The sequence below is a fragment of the Dermacentor albipictus genome, chromosome 2, assembly GCF_038994185.2.
Source record: "Dermacentor albipictus isolate Rhodes 1998 colony chromosome 2, USDA_Dalb.pri_finalv2, whole genome shotgun sequence".
In the NCBI taxonomy this organism is placed as follows: Eukaryota; Metazoa; Arthropoda; class Arachnida; order Ixodida; family Ixodidae; genus Dermacentor; species Dermacentor albipictus.
In genome coordinates this window covers 73,037,525-73,060,000 of record NC_091822.1, presented here as the reverse complement: position 1 = coordinate 73,060,000, position 22,476 = coordinate 73,037,525, and the positions used below count along the sequence as shown (strand labels likewise).

Genomic DNA, 22,476 nt, shown 5'->3' with positions numbered 1-22,476 from the left:
AAAGTAAGTAAGTAAGTAAGTAAAGTAAGTAAGTAAGTAAAGTAAGTAAGTAAGTAAGTAAGTAAGTAGGTAAGTAAGTAGGTAAGTAGGTAAGTAAGTAGGTAAGTAGGTAAGTAAAAGTAAGTAAGTAAGTAAGTAAGTAAATAAACAAAAATAAATAAATAACAAATAAATACGTTCTTGACAATCATGCATGCTGCGCGCGAACACGTTGGTAGATTTACCGAATAAGGGTGCCAGGCAAAAACTGAGGTCAGGAGAAAGAGAGAGGGAGAAAGATTTAACGATGTGAAGTGCAGAGAGGTCCGCCTGAGGTACATTCCTCTAGCCAGCTACTCTGCACTGTCGAAAGGGGAAGAGGGAAAGAAAGAAGGAAGAGAGAGGCACATGATAGGTGATGACGACGAGAGGAGGATGTAAAACATACAGCAAACAATTTCGAATACTCAGTGCCTACAGTTCAGGCCCGTATTTTAAAAAAAAGTCGGGCCTTTTTTGTTGGGCAAGATTGGATAGCCCTGAAACTCGTTTTAACGTCAGGCCAAAGGCCTAAGCTAACAACCTCCGAAGGCGGAGAGCTGTCGAGGTGCGTATAAGGTCATTCCTCAACTTATGACGCTCTTGCACGTACTTAGGGCAATCACAAAGCGCATGACCTTTTGCTAATGTCGCCAAAGAAGGCAAGCAAAATTAAATGAAATATTAAAGTTTTTCCAATCCAATCCAAGGCAAGTAAAATATACCGCTTTAGAAGCGTCTCTGACGCTTTCTACGATACACCAGTGCTCTACGGCGCCGCAAGTCAGCGATAAAACGATCGTTATATTGATGTCCCGTCGTAATCTAGAGTTACTCGATTAGCATTTGTTACTTCCGAAAGCTGCAGGAGAGACGTGACACATAAATAACCTCTGTATATCAATGTTTATATTTTTCTCGGCTATGTGAAAGTAAAAATTTTTTTAAAGAGCTCCCCGTGACACTCTGCCTCCTTCCTCTAAAGAGCACACGCGTGTTGCCTGCCGTGCCCGCTTCACAAAGAAAGCCGTCTCATCCGCAATCGTGCCATCAGGTAAGTTCACTTTATCTGCTCAGTTTATCACAGCAGCGCAAGTTGCAGGAATGCTTCTACGCTTAGTGATTTGAAAGGGCAATAAAATTCACTTTCCATCATAAGCGTTAGCAAAGTGCAGATTGCTCGAAGGCGTCCGAAAACGGAAGTCGTCAACCCATTATGATAGAGGCTTATCCCGAAGCCATCGAAAAGGCGTCGGTGCGCTGATCCTTACACTGGCGGGCGACAAGTGTCCACCCTAAGGCGGTAGCTTAGCGACGATGACGTCGGGAAACTGAGCTTGAAGTGGCGGATTCAATTTCGGCCGCGGCAGTCGCATTTTTATGGGGGCGAAATGCAAAGAAACGCTCGTGTACATAGATTGAATAAAGTGCCGCTCTGAGTGCCTGCAGCGCGTGCAGATCAAGGCAGAAATTCACAAACGGGCACGAGGAAAACAAAAGAACGACGAGAACATAGACAGAGCGCTGTTTTCCGATAGGTTTTGTTTGGAACACATGCACACAGATACGCTGTCTTATTTGGACACGTTGTCGCTCTGTCTCCCCTCTAGTCGTTTTTTGTCCTCCTGTGAATTAGTGCGCTGATAGCTACTACTATAATTTGGGCGCACGTTAAAGAGCCCCAGGTGGTGAAGTTAATGTCGAGACCAAACTATATGGTGCGCCTCATAATCTAATTGGGGTTTTCGCACGTAAAACGCGGAATTTAATTAATTTTGTACAGAGACACGTGACAGCAGTAGGGGTGGTGGATGGATATTATACGAATGATCGGACCCTATAATGCTTATTGCATTGCAATCATTTACGTTCTGAATTGTATGCATGATGGCACCAAGAGTAGAAAAGAAGATTGAAAAAACGCTTCTGAGTCATTATGGTTAGATTATTCAGAATGCTCCGTCAAGGTGGTCGAGTTTGCGTTGCCTTTTACGGCACCTTTCTGGTGCTGCTGAATCTCGCTTTTAAAATTTCCAGTCCCTGCAATGTGAGACACGTCCCAATCCATGTGCAGCAGTGTTTTGTATTTTACACATTGACACACTGAACTTCGAAAAGGTTATCAGCGTTCTGCCAACACCCAGTGCACGAAATTTTTTTTTATTAATCTTCGTCCAGCTTGCGGACCTCCGAAGAACTAATCTGCTGTATTCAGTGTCCTTGCTTTTCATTATATCGTCCTAAGATTGGATATGCTAGCCTCATTGTTCGCGCAGATGGTATCTAGAGCTGACGGTCTGGAAATGCGCTCGTTCTGTCTTCGACTCGAAGCCATGGGCAAGTTTTTTTTCAAAGGTAAAGCTTCTATTTGGAGATAACTCCATCGGTTTCTTTTGTAGCGTGGTGCAGGGCTACTGGGTAGATGCCAGTTTTCTGTTTCACTATATTTCCTCCACCTAGCGGATTTCTGAAAAACAATTTACCATATTCAGTGTCCCTGTACTTGAAATCGTAAATTATTTTGGCTTCGCCCTAAGATCTCGTAGGCGACACATTAAAGAAGAAAAAGAAGATGAAAATGTTCTGCTAGCCTTCTGTTGAACTCGAATAATGAAGCGGCAGCCCTGGAAATTCGCTTCATGAGCCAAGCCGAGTTTTCCTTCAACAACGAAGCTTTGTTCCGGAAGAATGCCTGCGGGTCTAGTTTGTAGCTCGCTGCGAGTGTCTAGCGAATGATAATTATTCCACTTCATGAAACTTTCAGGACGTTGTGGATTTCCGTAGAACTGGTTTCCGGTATTCGAATTGAAATTTAGCTCCAAGGCTAAACGACACAACACAGTACAGTGGGTTTTGAAGGATGCTGTAATTGTTTGTTTAAAGGGACCCTTACCAAGCCCCACAGCAAATTTCGGTTATACGCTGGAACTTCTGTGTCCTCTAGGGAGCGTTCTGCCGCAAAAAGTTTTGAAATCGGCTCATTAATAGCCGAGATCGAAATATTTGAGTGCCGCGAACCCATGACTTCTGCAGGCGGGCTCCACTGCCAAGTCAAGACGCTCTCTCCCCTCGCCCCGTCTAGCCTACGCAAGCCTTCCTTGCTTTCTCCCATACTGTACCTCGAGGACCGCGTGATGCATACGTCACAGGCCCCGCCTTCATTTTTTTTTTTGCTCCTCGCTTTTCTTTTTCGGCGCTACTGACTTCCGCGTACAGCGTCGCGTGCGAGCTGTTGTCTCGTTCGCGCCGCGTGTGATTTGGCGCGCTGTGCACAAGGAAACATCACTGGCGGTAGACTTCAGTGCTACATGAATATTGATGCAGGACAAGCGAATCGCAGGGCATGATCACGTGCTGGAACACGGTAGCAAATGGCATAGTTTCGGTACCTGCGCACGGGACCGCACGACCTTGGGAACAAGCAGACGAAGTGGAAGTACACCTCTCTTGCTTCTATGCACGTAAAAAAAAAACCACGCTGACATTCCGTTTGTGTGTTTTATTATTTCTCTAAACTTCAATTCGTCAATTCAAGCAACCGATCGCACAGATAACAGATGTTGTCTTGAATAATTCTCAAAGTCACGTGTCACCACGACCAACGTCACACTGCGGACACGACTACGTAGGCGCAGAGGCACGACTACGTCACCGTCCGACTTGGAGCGCGGCGGCTGCGAGGAGAAGGAAAAATGGTCTTCGGTTTGCAATTTGAGATCTTTATGCGACGCGTAGTGGTGTAATACTTTGCACATACGATCGTTACCGCGGAATGTATACTCTGTGCTTGTCAGCTCAAAATGGCCAGACTTGGTGAGGGGCCCCTTTAATGGCGGATTTCACTAATCTGGGCTTCTTTAGCGCGAATGAAATCTAAGTACACGGGTGTTTACGCATTCTACCCGTATAAATATGTCAGCTCGATCAGGAGTCGATCCCTCAACAATAGCTCAGCAGCCGAACGCTGTTGCCACTGAGCTACTTGGGAAGTTATCCTAATATAACCTGAATGATCTCGTCACATCATTATTTTCGTCCATGTTTCTTGCATCTTAAAGAATACAGAAAGTTTGTAAATCAATCGCAGTCCGTTCCACGGAATGTTTTTTAGTACATTTTGCAGGGCTTGAAGCGGCGAAAACTACATTTATGGCATCGACGACATTTCACATGTGCTGTTTTATCTGGACTGTGCTGTGCTGTTTGCAAGTACACGCATTTGAAGCCGGCAAAGTGGCCTTTTCAAGGTGTAAGTAAAATGTTTATCGATTCTTATAGCACGTATACTTCTGTTCAATACTGAGTCGTTTTACAGGTCACCTGTTCCTGGTTGTCACGTGTTCTTGTGGAAGTGGCAAAAGTTACCTGTGTGAAAAACCCCATGTAAATGTCGCTAAATAGAATATTCACTAGATTACTTTTATGTTATTTGCACACTCATAGCCACCAGTTGGAATTGCGAAACAGAAGTTAAGAAGTTGGAAAGTAATAAATTATCTGCAGAAGCTTCACATTGTTATTTTTTGCCTATCCATCCATACTGTCTGCTACGAAATATATAATCGTTTCATTCCACAGTTTCCCGAAAGCATCGCCACGAATTGCTCAGGACAATCCTAACTGGGACACTAATGCGTTTTCCTATAAAATTTTTGGGGCGGATATAGCAAAAGTGGTATTAGAGGCCACAAATTTCGGTTAAGCAGATGAATCCACTATTGCTCATCTTCAATTCCGCAAATGCAACAAGCGCTGCACGATGACAAAAAGAAGAGAAAGATAAGAGCTAGTAAATTGTTTTTAGTTACTTACCTGGGCGACGATATTTTTCATGCCAATAATTTTCCCATCATCCCGTCCTCCATGCAATATTCCATACATGTATATTAAAGCTAAAAAAATCTTTGAGCTCCTTGACATTTAGGTGGTGTAAATAATGCAAAGATAGGAATGCCCCCCTCCACCCTTCCGCCCGTATGAATCGTATACATAATCGAAACGCATCTCCTGTGCAATACTCACTAGCGGCATGCCAGCTATGAACATTGCCACTATGGAATCTATGCACGCATTATAAATGGCCTTTGTTCAGGCCTTAACCTCTTCTTCCTTGATAGGATTTTGATAACCGTTTCTCCCTGTCATTTCACTGATGCGTATGATTAGTTTCATAACTTTACGCGTGTACTTAATGCAACGTCAACAGTATTGTTCCAGTGCTGCCACTAACGTCTGCATTTGCTGTTTATTGGCGTCATCTGCCCTTCCACCAGATATGCAGTAGCAGAGAGGATGACGTTTGCAGAGTTCGAAGGTCTCCCATAGCTTAGGTAACAAACTTGAGACTAGCTAACAATAACAACCTGATGGCGTAGTACATTGTATAAGAAAATATTGGCAAGCGAGAGAGAAAGAGAAAGGATGGAGGAAAGAAAAAAAAAACGTGTGACAAAGCTGTACTTCGTATTTACCTGTGAAAATATGTTCGTTTTGTTCCATCGAAAATGAATACTGTGGTAAAATTAAATTTAGTAATTCTGATGTGTATGTAAAGAATTTTCTAAACAGCAAAACAAGCCAATATCCCGACGATAAGGAGAGAACAATCTTAAAACTTACCGCTGCTTAGAAGGACGAATCATAGAGCCTAATGTGCTTCATAGCATTAGTGGTGCATGACTAACTTAGCTTATTTCGTCCGTGAAAACGTTATTTCAGTTATACAGGCTGGGTATTCTTACAGGGTATGCTCTTTCTGTAGAACGACAATTGCTGCAGTAGGAATTGGCAGATTACTCAAGTGGGCACAAATTGCGGCTTGTAAATGTGGCATTTATACGAAGACGAGGATGGAAAGTTTCTTGTCACTGTATAAGTTGACGTAGATGTTTCTATCTGAAGTCGGGGTTTACCGTGCGAAGGATAGTCCGCTGATGTATTGACTTGGTCCAGACATGGTTCCTTTCCGCACGAGCATCAGTAGTCGCCGTCGCCAATGCATCACTTTTCGTAAAGTTCATCTTTACGAATTTCCTGTACTGAAGAGCCCTGCGGGCTACCTCATCCGCTGTCTTATTTCTGTGAGGACCAGTTTTCTGGAACCCACTAGAATGTAATGGAGTGGCTAGCGGCATAGCCAAGGTGGTAAAAGTAGCCGATATATATAGTTACATGAGGATAGTTCTGAGTCCTGTACAAGTTGCTAACCTTTTGTAGACCCGCCGTGGTTGCTCAGTGGCTATGGTGTTAGGCTGCTGAGCACAAGGTCGCGGAATCGAATCCCGGCCACGGCGGCCGCATTTCGATGGGGGCGAAATGCGAAAACACCCGTGTACTTAAATTTAGGTGCACATTAAAGAACCCCAGGTGGTCGAAATTTCCGGAGTCCTCCACTACGGCGTGCCTCATAATCAGAAAGTGGTTTTGGCACGTAAAACCCCATAATTTACAACCTTTTGTAGAGCTGCTGCTGAATCTGTAAATATATTCCAGTGACCGCTGTCGCAACATGCAATGAACAGTTTTCTTGATGCCATACAGTTCTGCTGCTGTACATTACGCTGCTTTCTCAAGGTGTTACGAGTGCTATTGACTTGTTGACGGAGCAAAAGCATCACAGGAAGAGCTCTGGTTGAGGAGCGATTGCTAAAGATGTTAGTCATATCAGAGTAATGCCGAATGATATAGCACAGGCAATTTTGGAGATTATCAACTTGAGGTCTGTTATTTTTCGCATAGAACTCAGTATAGTTAATACGACATTATGAGTTGAGAGTTCCAAAGGAGGAAATACGATGGTATGAGGTGCAGTACCTGGGTAGAAGGACATAGCGATATGTCTTCAACAACATGTCCAAAGCTGGAGTTGGTGGGTGTTGCAACAACGTGGCGTACAGAATGCATCTTGGCCTGTAGAACGTGGCGCAGACGAATACTAAGTGTTTCTTGCGGCTTTAACATGGCCAAGTACTAAGTATCCTGCCGATGCGACGGTTCCTGGGCATGATGCGCCCTTTCGAAGAACAAGGCGCATTCACAGACACCTATTACGTGCTGCTTAGTGTTTGCTGTTACTTGTGATAGGGATTCAATGAATCGGCAGGCTGTGTCGCAGAGTACCATCTACATATGTTTATGAATGAGCATCATTCACCTGTAGCTGCTCAATCGCAATCCAGCCATGTGTCTGATTATTTGGCATACTGCGCAGATCTAGAACATTTTATTTGCCAACTGTGACCAAGTCAACCTTCTGGATCCCACTACACCTAATAGCATTTGTGTTTTCACATATGAAAGTGCGCAGCCACTGAGTACCAGGGTACCGATCCACGTGCCGCCGTGTAACGATCTTTGCAACAATTTTCTCTGCATAGGAGTTACTGTTCGGTGTTTTCATGTGAGCGTCACTCATTCCAAATGCAGATGTCGTCCACCTAAAAATTCACATGCGCACCACGTGGCAGGCTTATCGTCAGGTGAATAAAAGTGCTGGTAAACAATCAGTGCCTCAATGCTGTGCCCTAAGCCACTCCTTTCTGGACAGCGTATTATGAAGTAGAGCCTCTCGGACAGCTTAGAAATAGCTGTCGACCTTGGAAATAATTAGCGATCCAACTGTTGAGTCACACTCCAAGAACTAGACTACCTAGAGCTTAAAGATTTTCGCTGTAAAGGACCGAGTCAAATGGAGCATCTATATGCAGGAAGTGATGACTGGAGCCTGTATAAGATTGTGTTCCTCTTCGACATATGTTGCAAGATCACTGACATTGTCGAGTGTGGAACTGTTTGAACCTATTCATTTATGAATATACGCGCCTAGTTTCAAGGCACCATGGTATTTTCTTATCTATGAGCGTTTTCAACCATGAAATTTCCAAAATTTTAGCTTTCGATCAAACTTATGGAAGGCTAAATGTCTGAACGAACCATAGTTAGTTGGTAGCTTTCCAGGCTAGGCTGGAGCATTGAAATAATTTTCTCCATCGCTCGTCCACGAAGAGTTGCAGATCTCTAAGGAATGGAGTCGAGCATATTATGATAGTTACGCAATCCCCTGATAGCTGATTTCATCATAACTTGGTATTGAGTCCATGTTTACATTAGGAATAGCTGCCGTCAGCTCCTCTAAAAAGGAAGGCCGATCCAAAGAAGTATCCAATAGTCTGTTGCGCTGGGCGAGAGTAGACTGGCATTTAGTGGAAAAGGTCCTCTTTTTGAGAGAAGTAGACATTACTTCCCGGCAACTTCATAAAGTGCCATGTATTCAGACTTTGATAGTGCAATGAATGAATAAAGCTACTGCGGCTGTGTGTAGATGCCTCTATAACATGTCAGATCTTGGTTACCGACTTCTGAACGGAGAAGCCTATTTTACCGTTGCCTTCTTAGCCTGGGTGTTCTTTGCTATCTACTTTGGGCCCGCCGGCAGGCCCGGAGGTCTTCCGTCTTCTTTGTACCCCATGCTTTTACAGCGGAGTTGGTTATGACTAGGTCCTGGCGGATCTCGTCTCCGTTCATATGTGGGCCGATCTCGAAGGTAGTGCAATGCCGGGCCGACCCGTGGCGGAGGTGAAGCAGGCGTCAAGCACCTGCGTGGGTCGACAGGATCGGTCCACGTATGAGGAGTGCTTGACGTTTGCTTCAACTCCGCCGTGGGTCGGTCCGAAATTGCACTATCTTCCGGATCAGCCCACGTGTAGGGTGTGCATAATTCCTGCTTCACCTCCGCGGCGGCGGGTCTGCCCGGAATTGCGCTATCTTAGGGATCGGTCCACGTTTGGGCAGTGTTTAACGCCTGCTTCACCTCCGCCGCGGTTCGGCCCGGCATTGCACCATCTTCAGGATCGGCCCACGTATTTGGAGCACTTAACACCTGCTTCACCTCCACCGCAGGTTGGCCTGACGTTGCACTATCTACAGGATCAGCCCACGTATAGGGAGTACATAACGTCTGCTTCACCTCCGCTGTGGTGGGTCGGCCCGGCATTGCACTATTTTCAGGATCGGCCCAAGTATTGGGAGCGCTTAACGCCTGCTTCACCTCCGCCACGGCGGGAAGGCCCGGCATTGCGCTGCTATTGCGCTGCATTGCGCTGCAAGACACAGCTATTATATACTTTTTTCTTGAGGAATAGCGGCAACCTGCTGTTCATGATCTGAGAATGCCTGCCAAACGCACCCCGGCCCATTCTTATTCTTCTGATTATTTCCGTCTCATGATTCGGATCCGCCGTCACTACCTCCCTTAAGTAGATGTATTCCCTTACGACTTCCAGTGTCTCGCTGCCTATTGTAAATTGCTGCTCTCTTCCGAGACTGTTAAATATTACTTTAGTTTTCTGAAGACTAATTTTTATACCCACTCTTCTACTTTGCCTCTCCAGGTCAGTGAGCATGCATTGCAATTAGTCCCCTGAGTTACTAAGCAAGGCAATATCATCAGCGAATCGCAAGTTACTAAGGTATTCTCCATTAACTTTTATCCCCAATTCTTCCCAATCCAGTTCTCTGAATACCTCTTGTAAACATGCACTCTCTGTACGTGGACCGATCCTGAAGATGGCGCAATGCCGGGCCGACCCGCCGCGGTGCAGGTGAAGCAGGCATTATGCACTCTCTGTACGTGGACCGATCCTGAAGATAACGCAATGCCGGGCCCACCCGCCGCGGTGCAGGTGAAGCAGGCATTATGCACTCTCTGTACGTGGACTGATCCTGAAGATAGCGCAATGCCGGGTCGACCCGCGTCGGAGGTTAAGCAGGCGTTGTCAAGAACGGCGAGTTGCGCAACAAGATTGCCACCTTGCCACCCGATTACGACAAGGGGTGTAAGACGCGCACCTCCCCCTCTCCGTCGCTGCAGCTGCGAGGCGTTCAAAGAAGCGACCTTTGCGCTGGAATCCGCCGCCTCCCTCCAGCCCCTTCGACATTGTGACGGGACGAGTTCGGTGTGTGGACAATGATTCCACGCGGAGCTGATTCGACCCGCCTGGTCAAGCTGCCGCGGGAACGACTTATTTTTGTGCTTCTCACGGTTCAGAGTGGCTCGGAACAATGAGCGACGCGCGATCGACAACGACAGTTTCCCGGAACGGCACCCCGTGCGGTTGCCTCTGTGTACGGAATGTGTGTGCCTTTGTGTCTGTAAACTGGTCTTCAGAGCAGCTGCGAGTTGGTGATGTGTAAACGAACAGCCGCCGCGTCGTAGGACCGGCGGATCGAGTGTATAAAAACTGTGGTTGTGCGAATGTTGGACACTTCTCTTGAGCAGTCATGTTAGACTGGTTCACTTCTCTCATGCAGTCCTGTTGGACTAATACTCTTTTTCTCAAGCAGTCATGTTAGACTGAGTTAATTTCTGTAAATAAACCCTTTTCCCCGTTCTCGATGAGAAGCAGTTCTTCACTTCCTCAACGATCTCAGCGTAAATAAGTTGGACGACGGCATGGGCCAGCTACCTTCGAATTCATGCCGTACTCCAATCTTGGCAAAGGACCACGGACGAAGGGATTGAGCCCCCAATCCTGACAGCGTCAAGCACTCCCCATACATTGGCCAATCCTTAAGGCAGGGCAATGCCGGGCCGACAAGCGGCGTAGGTGAAGCAGGCGTTAAGCGCTCCCGATACGCGGGCCTATCCTGAATATAGGTGGCCCGCATACACTGCTTCGATGGTCATCTTTCTTCACAGAGTGAAAGGGCACTGAATTTCTTGTCCAGTATGCCTTCAAGCCGCAAAGTAAACTTTCAAAATTTTCGTGAGTAGTAGGTATAGCATGGTACTTTGGGGTGGAGGTAGTGCATTCTTCTATACATTGAGTTATTGCGGTTACCACTTGTTCATGTCCTGGTTGTCGCCATAATTTATCGGTTTCCACCTCTCTTGTGTTTTTTCCCGTCAGTGCATCTGATGTACACCGTTGTCGGTGATATTCTAAAACTGAGAGCTGATATTTAACTCGGGAAGTGGTCTATCTCTCGCTTTTCCGAAGTACGACCAGCTGCATGTATGGACGATGCAGCTTTATACGAGGGAAACATCGTTGCAGGTTCTCGAGACTCGAATTGGCGTTTGGGCCAGGGATGCACGAAGCTCATCGACGAGTATGTCAAGTAGCACCGTGTCTGGTAGTACCGTGTACCGTGCTTTGGATTTCGGATTGAAATTTAAAGGAGGAGATCGTAAAGCGTAAAGCGCGTCCGTAAAAAAATAAAGAAATGGCATGATAAATTTTAAAAGCAGCAAATAAAGGAGAATGCAAACAGTGAGCAGACGCATAGAATTCGACGTCTATGTAGTTACGACAATAAGTTGTAGCGAAACTCGCAGTTACTTGTTAAGGAACACAAGGCGGTCAAAGGTAATGCGGAGTTCCCCATGCACTAGGAATGTCTCTAAATATTTATTGAAGTTGGAATGTAAAACCCTAAAACTCAATAACTTTCCATTTGAACTCTCAAAAGATTTTGCAATGAATTAGTGTTAAAACGTCGACTTTCTGTTCCTTTTCTAAAAACTTTTTTTTGCTCTTTCAGAACATCTTGTGTTGAGTGCAATGCAGGACCGGGCTATATAAAGGAAGTAATTCACTTTCCTGTTGCTTCTGTTTTCCAGATACCTGTCAGTACGGACGGTATTTCTTTCAAAGTCAGTATATATTACATGATGAGTGCAAACGAGCGACATGCTATATATCTGACAGGAAGCTTACCATTGAAGAGTAAGTGCTTCTTTCATAGCAACTCATGACCTCCCGTGTTGTATCAGTGCAAGCTTCATTAGTTTTCCAAGGTTCCTGACGGTCCCATTGGTACATGAAGTGTCCTAGTTAGCTTGGAACAGTTGATGCCACCTTAGCAACGATCCCTTTTGAAATAACACCCCTTAGAAGACTGAGCTAGCGGGCAGACGCACAATGTGTGTCGTGGAAGATGACGACGACGCCTTTAATTACGGCGTGATACGTGTATAGGAAGAGCGCGCGGCGGGGATGGAGAAGTACATGAAAAAGAAGAACGTCAACAATTGTTAACATTGTTCTTTAACGTTGTTAAGGTTGTCTTTCAACGTTAACAGTACTATTCTTGTTATTCCGCTACGAAATCCAGTGTATACATGTAGCAAAATGTCATCCGCGAAGTTGAAAACTAAGTGTCTTTCATTGAACACGTCGTCCCGGAGGGCTGTCATGATCTCGGAATGCTACGACGAATGAATCACCGAGGAAGCGGAGATGCACACTGCTAATGATCTATTGCATGTTTGTCAGCCCGGCATTAAAACGTGGGTGTGACCTTTCCACTGAAGCCGCCGCTTCTCAGATTCGTCTCTGTGTTTTCCCTATAGCGAAAGGCCAGCAAGCTGTCTTCGACTCCCCTAGGTCATAGAAAACGCTGAACTTTATGTTCAAGCGCTGTTGCCTTCGTTAGCTGTGATATTTCGGATTGTAATAGTCGAAACAGTTTTTGCGGCTGCGTGAATCTCATTTCAGACGACACCAGGCTGTGTCGCCAGACATCGTAACGGGCCTCATTTTTGTAATGAACTTTGGCTCTAAATTTATACGCCACCGTTTGTCTGCGTTGGTGCTGTTCGAGGCCTGTAGTTTAAAAATTTATGATGTAATCTTAACACGTTACATAAAGGATATTCTCGATAATATATTTGTTATCTATGTAAGCAACGCTAACCAATTTTCCTCTCAATTTCTCAAGAATGAATTTGTTGGATGAACGCTTCAGTCATTTTCACACCATCACTGCTATAGTGATAGCTAGCTTACAGAGTCAGAAAACGTTCGATGTTGAGATTCTTTTCATCATCTAGATTAGCCCTTTTCAATCAGTCTACTTAAATTTACTTCCATATATATGAAGAAGAATTCTCGGCTCCGCGAATTCAACTCCCGTTGTTTATCAGTAGATATAATTACCGTACCACTGTCGCTCTGCTGATCTGTGAAATCATCCAAAAACAGAAAAATGTCTGTTCTTCCCGTTTTATTTGCCCATTTTCCCTTTATTTGGGTGCCTTAGGAAAACAAATGTCTGCCTTTGAGTCCGTGTTTTACTGTATCTTGTGCGTTTCACCCGCCCGCCTATACTACTGCAGGTAGATTTTGGAGAGTAACGGTGCTGAACAAGATTTATAATTCGGGTGGGCCTCATATTCTGACTATCAGCACCTATTTTCACAAAGAGTCGAGAATTTCGCCCCGCACACAAACTAGAAGTAACTATCTTCAAACTACACTACCAAATTCAGACAAGAAATTTATATTTGCACACTTTGGTCGGCTTTGGTAGCTTCTCCTTTCTGTCAAGCTCAAACACACGCTTCATTACTTGGTCGCCGGCGATTGTCTTCTTTAGAAAGAAGCTCCTCCAGGTACCTATGAACAAGCATAAAATAGGCATGACTGTATTGTTTCTTTCCTGCTTTCTTTCGGAGCTTTCATGTTTGGGTTAAGCCACTGGACAATTTTCAATGCTACGAGATAATTAATATTGTAACGCATCTTGTGGAAATTGGCCGATTGTTATTCGATCTTCTATGCTCAGTCGGTGCCACTTGTTCAAACGAATGAACAACAACAAGGTGCTGTCCCAGAGGCCTGTAGGGCGAGTTTGCGAGCGAGATGCGAGAGGGCGACGTAGCTCTTCCTCTGTACAGCATAGCATTTACCGGCATCGTGGGCTGTGATGGCTTGTTAGCGGACTGTAGCTCCTCCAGTTGCTAGCCTAGGATGGTGCATGTTATCTTTTGGACAAGCCAGCCAGGGGGGGGGGGCCTATGGGGCTTCAGCGCCCCCCCCCCCCCCCCCCGATATAATATTTCGTGCTCTCATGCCCCGCCGACCCAAACAACCCCCGGGGCCGGAAATCATTCAGGATTTTGTTTAGAATGCGTTTTTTTTTTGCGCACGAACAGACATTTCGGCACGAACACTGCGAACTAGGGCTGGATATCGCGGCGACGCCCATAAGCGGGAGTCACATAGCACAAGGAGCCTCATCCGAGCGCAATGCTGCAAGAGCGTTTTCATGGCGAGCGTGCTTGTCGCGGCATCTCGCGGAGGCCGCGAAATCTACCCAGCGCATGGATTTAAATTTCGAAACTTTATGGGCATAAAGTTCTGATAAAATTTTGATGGTAAAGGTGCATTGACATTTCTAAAGTCGTACATAAGACCACGCAACGAGACAAGTCAAATCAAAACACTATAAGATAAGTTAACAAAGCACCCAGCGAGGTCTGATGAGACGAAGCATCGTGGTGGTTCATTTGTGGCATCATGTCACAGAAAAGAATATTAAAATTTTTTTTTCACCTGCGCCAAAGCATCCATGTCAAGAGACTAAAGTCAGCAAAGGTAACTACGTTCTTTTTTATTTTCCTACTTTGACTTTCATTCGCGAGGACACATTGAGCCTCTTCAATTTTCTTGTTCTCGCTACCCGCGAGCTGCCAGAGCCAGCTTGCGTTTTGCACCCATGCGTTTTTCTCGCGTTGCCTCGACCAACGAACGACCACTTGTGTGTGCGTTCGTTTTCCTCTGGCGGAGAGGATTTTCGCCTGAAAGAGTTTTGGACTTTTTCTGGCTAGCAGACGAGAAAAAGAAACAACGGTCGCTCGCTGTCCCCACTGTGGGGACTCTACGGATTGCAACGTGCTGGCTTGAGCGCAACCTCTCGGGAAAGTCTTGTCTCGCCGGTGTAGGACACCGAGTAGTACGCGTATGGTTAGCTGTGGACCAAGTGTCTCATGTTTCCTGTTTCCTGTTTCCTTCGATATTCCTTTGGTAGCCACATTAAGTGCCCAAAGTAGGCATTCGATTGTGGCCAACATGCTTTTTTGTGAGTTTTATTTCACTTCTGTGCTCCCGCCCCACAAAATAAAAGGCATTGTTGCTTCGCAGCGAATTGTAGCATTGGGAAAGTTCGATTTTGTTACTCCTTCTACAATACAATACATTTGTATACAGACCATTGACCACGGTACGCTTCAGTTACCGGATACTCTTATGATATTTTTTCTGTAGGAATTATATGTAAACTTCATGCAGGCGCATTGCTGCCGTCGCCCTCATGTTCCGTATAAACTCCAAGAGCGATAAAATCGTGACCACGCGCCGAATGCTGTATGTGCGAGTGAAACCATTAGGGGTGGGGGGTGCCCTGGGTGAGCTGAGGATGGTGGCTCTGTCTTGTGTGCGCAAGAAAGAAAAGGGGGGAGGAAGCGCGCCGTCTTCCGTCGCGCGCGATACATTAGGGGGAGTGGATGGAGCGGGGGGGGGGACTTAGGATTGTATGATCTGTGACTCTTTGATTGCGCAACATGGTTATATGCCTTGCTTGACGCACTATGCAGTAATTTTCTCTTAGACACGCACATTTATTGGGGACTTATACGTTTATTTTAATATATTGTTGCGAGGTTTTGTGTATACGGGCACTGCACTTTGTTTCCAGTGACACTTTCTTGCCCTTTATCAAGCTGTATCTTCGCATTTGTATATGCCATTGTATCTTCGCATTTCTAATGTACGAGGGCGAGTCAAATGAAAGTGACCCGACCAACCTCGCCCAACAATGGTTCGGTTAATTATGTGCGAGGTCTGCGCGTAGCACACAGGCGTCTCTCATTTACAAAAGTGACACGCAGGTGTGAGGATAAAGGTTCTTTAATGCTGTCATACACTGGGCTGAACATGGTGGCGTGACATAATGGACACTGCAAAGGTTGAACAGCGTGGTGTCGTGAGGTTTGTGACACCTGAAGGTGTTTTCCAAAAGCGCACCCTTCGTTGACTAAGAGCGGAACCGGCGAAGGGGTAGTCCGCTTTGGGTTCCGTTGCTGTGGCTCGGCTGCTGGCTTGCGAACCTGGCCGCGCTCGCCGTTTGCGCGACCCTGGACACATGCGGGCGTCGTGCGCGCGTGCGCTGGTTTCTTCGGAGGCCATTACTTGCCCTTGTCGTCTGCTTGGTCTTGCTCTTTTGGTGTCAGTCGCGGATGGAACTGCAATATGCGTTTGAAGAAATGACCGATAATTTTTGCACTGCACCTGCCGGCTTTCTAAGTAGACGTTTTGCAGGCTACGCTACGAAGTGGAGGAGACTCGGGTGTAAGCGCACCAGTGGTCATTCCACGCAGAGGAAGGAATTGCGCGCTGCGGTTCACCGCCACAGACCTGAAGCTCCCAGAGGTCGGTCGGAAGCGAAGCATTCATCAGAATGGCCTAGATCACCACTGCCGACGTTGTCCAGAAAGTTGCTCTCGCAATTACTGTGTTAGCAGGTAGAAGGGCTGGGTCAGCTTTCTCGTGACCTCCCCTTCAAAGCCAATACCAAGGAGATGTTTGAATGGTGAGATCGAATTCCCAGTGCTATCGCCAGAGACAATAGCCCGTAGATCGCTATTCAGCATTCAGAAGAGTTCAACCTGGGCTGGTCCAGCGCTTCCTTCGTTCGGCTGAAAAAACTATGCATGACTATACTGTCACGACGGGGAGATATTGTAGACATCTCTTATTCGGCTGCCCTATTTTTGCTCTAGTTCTGAAGTGTCGCACTTTGTGCCTCAATTTCACGGCACAGCGCGTATCGTCAGCACCACGCTCTTCCATTTTACTTCACGCAGGTAATGCAGGGCCAGTATATCGTAATCTTCGATTTCAATTTCTATTGCTTGTGTCACGCGACGCGCCCTGTGGCAGATCGCAGTGGTGGCGGCAGCGAAGCGGCGAGTGAGTCATGTGCGAGCCGATTACGAAGGGCGAAAAATGAAGGGAAATTGATATAGTCGCCTAGTAAAGGTGTCTCTAAGAAGCGGTTCACAGTTTTGTTGCTCTGGCTACTTAGGAAGTGCTGGCAGTTCATTTCTGCTGCGTGCATCGTGCAATCTCCTGGTAGCAGGCGACATAGCGCAGCGCTCTGCCAGCTCAGAATGAAAAAGAATGACATTAATATATTACTCTAAGAATTGCGCAAACGCCCGGCATCACTCGTTTATACTTTAAAACTTGCCGTATAATATTTAATTTAGAGTTTACATTTAATTAGCAAGCAGAAACATTCTGCCGTTCCTCGATGAGCTTGTCATATGGTGACGTAGATTTCGGAGGCGGCACCATCTCGTCTATTGGTCGTGTCCTCCGCTTCTTCCACTTCAGGCTTGAGAGTGGCCCATTGAGTAACGTAACCGGCGAAGTGAACGTTTTGTTTACAAGATTCATTTTTACAAGATTCACAAATTCATTTTGTAGGTATGGAGTTCATTCATTGGAAGACGAGAAACATTTCGTCTTGTAGTATACTGTCTGCGAGCAGACGACAAACGAGGGAAGTAAACTTCCGGGGAGTTCACCGCTTGCCCATTGTCTGCTCTCTCCACCCCATTCTGACAAATTTTTCACACTGCCCACTTTGTGATCTCCGGTCGCGCCCCTGTCTTCCATGTGCCAAGCGGTGGCCGCATACGCGGATACCATTAGCTTTCCCCTACAGAGCGAGGGCGTTCCAGACTCTATAACGGCCCCTCTAACGGATTTTAACCTTCAGCAGCCTTCAACACAAGCTAGTGTGTGTGCCAATCTTCTTCAGGAAGCTTATAGAGCTGACCGCTCTGTAGCGATGTAATTAAACGTTTTATTGCAATAGGGATTATATGGACATTCCAGGCGCATTTCTGCCGTCGTCTTCGCTGTGGTGTTCCGTACAAAGTCCAAGGGCGATAACATGGCCGCCGCGCGCCTTAGGCTGTGTGAGCGAGTAAAAGCCTACGATGGCAGCTTTATCTCGTGCGCGCAAGGAAGGAAGTTGGGAGGAAGCGCGCCGTCTTCCGTTACGCGCAAGGCACTGGGGGCAGGTGAGGGAGGGGGGCATTCAACTCCGGCGGCTGCTGCGTATGTCGCGGCCGCGCGGGCCTAAACTTAATTAAAGCGATCTGGGATGAGTACATAGTATAGGTGGGACGTGGCCGGATAGGTGCGTGGCCGCTAAATTCTGGCCGCTTAGTTCGCGTTGAAGCGTGAGGCAGCACGAAGGTCAATTTGCTCGTTGCTGCTGCCGCGCTTCCTCACTCCAGCGATTTGACAGCAAGTTTCCGTGATCTTCGAGTGAGACGTGCTCAAGTTTGCTTGTGCGCGTGTATGCTTGTTAATTATTTGGTAAGCCAACGTTTAGAAGTTTATGCGGCCGATAAAACTAGAACCCCTGCACTTCGTATAGCTGTCTGCAAATTGGCTATCGAAATCGATGCTTAGCCTTTCTTTTGTTACTTGTTAAGTTGGCCCCGTGTGCTCTGCCTGCCACCCTCGGGACTCGCGAGCTGCTGCAAAGACCGGTCAGCGGCGCCGTTCGATCAACTGGGTAGCCATTTGTAACAAATGCTAGAGGGTTCCGTATGCTTCTTACTCTAGAATTTCGAACTTCATTTTGTGGATTTTTTAGCTCGTGATTTCTTTCATTTATGTATACAGCACTATCAAAATATGCTATGGTAATTATAGTTGGCATGCGTTTAACAGCTGAAGAATGCCCATAATAAGGCTTTCTCACCTTCGAAAAAGCCTACGGCATGAAAGTCTTTGCATCAACCGCATACAACACTGAGACCACAAACCTGCCGGAAGGCCGGGCTAGGGCTGACTTTCGAGCTCGAGGCTGATAAATCGTAGTGCTATGCCGCTGTTACTCTGTGGCATAGGTGATTGAGGTGATACGACTCTCTCTCTCTCTCTCTCTCTCTCTCTCTCCCTCTCTCTCTCTCTCTCTCTCTCTCTCTCTCTCTATATATATATATATATATATATATATATATATATATATATATATATATATATATATATATATATACACACATATATATATATATATAAACGAGAAGAAAGGGGGTTAACCGAGGGACCCGATATTTATTAGTCATATAATGAGAAGCCAACAAACACTGACACCAAGTCAGTGTTTGGTGGTGTCAGTGTTAGTTGGCTTCTCATTATATGACTATATATATATATATATATATATATATATATATATAGAATCTTTCTTTGTGGTTCAGTGAAACATCTTCACTTCTATGTGGCTGAACTCGCCTCTTCCCATGGACACTTGGGTTCCGTTTTAGTAAGGTAATTTTGATGCATTGGCATTCTAAGGGCACTTCACGCACTTCCCGGGGGACAGCTGTATATCTGTCTCCCGTGTATCTGTCTCCAACCGTTTCCCGCTTACCTGGGTCACTAGGTAGTATATAGTGGGACGGGCATCGCAACGGGTTACTGTGCTGAGGTAATAGGAATCGAAACCAACCGTCCGACAAACATGGGTCACTGAGTATGTGGTAATGTGTACATGTGGGCTGCTCTTCAAGAAACCTCTTCTACGCCGACATCCGTCACTGTACAGCACGGACAGGGTATGCACCACTCTTCAATGAAACTCTGTGACGCCTACATGTAGTCAAACAACGTCAATGTTTGTGCCATTCACTCTGTGCGGGTCTTCAGTGACCCTCTTTTACGCGAACTTGGATTGCTGGGCATTTTGTACCAGTAGGCGTGTGCCTCTCTACAATGAACGTATTCGACACCTACTTGGGTAAGTAAATATGTGCCGCTGAGAATGTGCCGCTCTACAATCCTTTTGATTTATCCGATGCTCGGCGGAATCTAATCCACGTGCACCGGTTCCTCAAGAGCAGCAAGCCGACAATTAAGCGTGCTGCACCACAAATGCACTGAGTATGTGCCACTTATCAATGAACATATTTCGCGCCAACGCTTTAGCGAGCCGCACCATGAAAGCACGGGGCATGTGCCGCTCTTACATGAACCTCCCGCCAACTTGGGTCACTGGGCATGGGGAATTGGGTGTGCGGCAAGGGAGGGAACAATTCTAAGCGTTCCCAGGCACCGGCGCGCCACTGTTTTCGTCTCAGGCGCCACATGTGGACTTCTTGGCAGCGGCAATAGACGGCGAAGCGTGTCAAGAAAAAGTCCGGTTGCCGCACGTCACTTTTCTCAGCGTTCGCACGCACTGCCACGCCATGTATTTCGGACGCCACCTGCAGGCTTCGAGGCGGCGCCGCTAGATGTCACAGAGTGTGCTCAGGGAAATGCGAAAGCAGGGGTCTTGCTGCAATTCACGCCTCACGCATAATTCGTTTAGGCGCTGGCGATACACTGTGTTGCCATGTTCATTCAATGCTAAACGCATTGCGGTCGACAGTCATCGTAAGATGAGTTCTGCCGATGTTTTTCTCCACAGTTGGATATTTTTGTTACCGGCTTAAGTTTTTTGTTGCCTCTTCTCGGTCAGTGCGCTCTCTATTCGGCTACCTACCTAGTACCACTCAGCCATTTTCGAAACATCGCCAACTGTGTTGACATAGCCTGTGCCTGACGGCCAGTTGCACACGAATAATGAACCAAGTTGTCTATATGCCCAGCTGTAAATGCACTGTAACACATAAACTCTGGCCCAAGCTGTTTACACCGCAGCAGTCAACACCCTTAAAGACGATAGAAGAGGAAAAATAACGCTTTGCTTTACAAATGAAGCTAATGAGAGAAAACTTCGCAATTCCTGTGCAGAAAACCAAGAAGCCGCGCTAACGCGCACGGCCATGAAGTGCTCTAACCTGTGGCATGCTCACACTAATAATTCTTGCAGCACAAACCAGTGCATGGCTCAAAAAGCCGGCACCGGGCAAGCCTATAATACGGTCCGGGTCCTAAACGCTAAGTCAGCCGAACGTGCATACGGACGCACGGGGTGTTGTTTTTGAGTGAGTGAGAGAGAGAGAGAGAGAGAGAGAGAGAGAGAGAGAGAGAGAAATAGGGAAGGTAGGGATGTTAACCAGTCAATAGTCTGGTTGGTCCTCACGATACGTCCTCACACAGCAACATGCTATAGTGACGACCGCGCCCTAGCATACGTAAATTAAGGCATAGAAAGTGGTTTAGGGACGAGGGAAGAGGAACGCACGGACGTTTTAGGTATTGCCAATTGACGATCACGAGCATACACGCTCACGCTGCAGAGAACAAAGGATTGTCGGGTGTTTTAGGGGTAATTGATATTGTATGGTTCATCTGTCGCTATGGGCAAATATCGCTGCGTTCCTCAAGGACCGACTCTGCGAGACAACATCGCATTCTAGCACACACGCTCTCCTTAGCAGAGTGGAATACCGCACATACAAGGCGCACCAGACTGCACAGACTAAACCCTTCACTGCAACTCAGACCTCCGGTGGGGCTGCACCGACGCAAAGCGTCTTTTCTGTGTTGGTTGTGGCTAGGAGTTGCCTTCACGAAAGCTTACTCAGCACTCATTAGAATGGCTCATAGTCCTCCATGTGATGTTTGCGGATGCGAAGAGAACATTGACCATATATTGTGCCACTGCCCTCAATTTCAAACATAAAGGGAATTTTTGTTCAACACGTTGATGAAACTAAATGATCGTCCTCTTAAAGAACAGACAGTACTAGAGCACCGTCCCCACCGATCATCGGCTCACAAGGCAGTGAAAGCATTTTTGTGCTTTCTGAGAAAATCTGGCTTGCGCGAGCGGCTTTGACTGAAGTACTGTCTGTGCACGTATGTGTACCTTCTTTCTCTCCCTTTTCTCTCCCCCTTCCTTCCATCAGCGTAGGGTAGCCAACCAGACTCTTGACTGGTTAACATACCTGCCTTCCTTATATCCCTCTCTCTCTCTTGGCTACAGTTCAATTTAGGCTCACACTGAGAAATTAACATATCTTTTTCATGTTCTCTCCTGCGCAGGTGCGCGCCTACTGCCTCGGATGATAGCCCATGCAGCTCAAGAAGCCAGTTCGAGAAGCTGACATTTCCATTCTGTTGCAAATCACGCGCTTGTCGAGGGAACAGGAGTAAGCTGCTCGATTTTTTCTTTTATGTGCAGGTCTACAGATTATGTCTAATCTTAGTTAGATGTGCCATAATGAAAGCCATGAGTGCATCTTTCAGAAACTTATCTTGCTGCTTTACGACTAATACCTGCTTAAATTTAGGGAGAAGTTAAAAGCTCGCACATTATCCCTTGGTGAAAGTGAGACCACCTGCGTACGTGAGATTCCGGAACTACGAGGTCAGAACCGTTTATAAATCAATATATATTGGGTTACCTAAAGCGATCAACAAAACACACCTTTCGCGGATAAATCAAGGAAGTTTTTATGTATGTAACATTTACGAAATGGGCTGCAGTAACTTCCGACGCATGCTGCCGAGGCCTGCCTACTTAGATGCCCCCTTTTGTGGCCGAAGCTAGCGCATAATGCACGTTAATATAAATCAAGGACGTTTTTAGCCATGTAAGATCCTCTGCGCTGAAATTTCCCCCATAAGACAGCCTCACAGCCTCCAGAGTTATCTGACCGAGCTAACATGTATGCTCGGATGTCTTAGTAAGGAGTTCGAATCC

The 22,476-nt window shown here is 46.4% G+C and overlaps 1 protein-coding gene across 3 annotated transcripts in view; it reads left to right on the top strand.

The window, feature by feature from the left end:
• Positions 1-798: 798 nt before the first annotated feature.
• LOC135908264 (uncharacterized) overlaps positions 799-22,476 on the top strand; it is a 112,934-nt gene continuing 91,256 nt past the window's right edge. For all 3 annotated transcript variants that reach the window (XM_070532926.1, XM_065440037.1, XM_070532927.1), the window contains exons 1-4: positions 799-1,072; positions 4,130-4,267; positions 11,639-11,744; positions 21,816-21,922. In XM_070532926.1, coding sequence (XP_070389027.1) covers positions 4,168-4,267; positions 11,639-11,744; positions 21,816-21,922 — 313 coding nt within the window. In that variant the 5' untranslated portion in view covers positions 799-1,072; positions 4,130-4,167. The remainder of the gene's footprint in view (positions 1,073-4,129; positions 4,268-11,638; positions 11,745-21,815; positions 21,923-22,476) is intronic.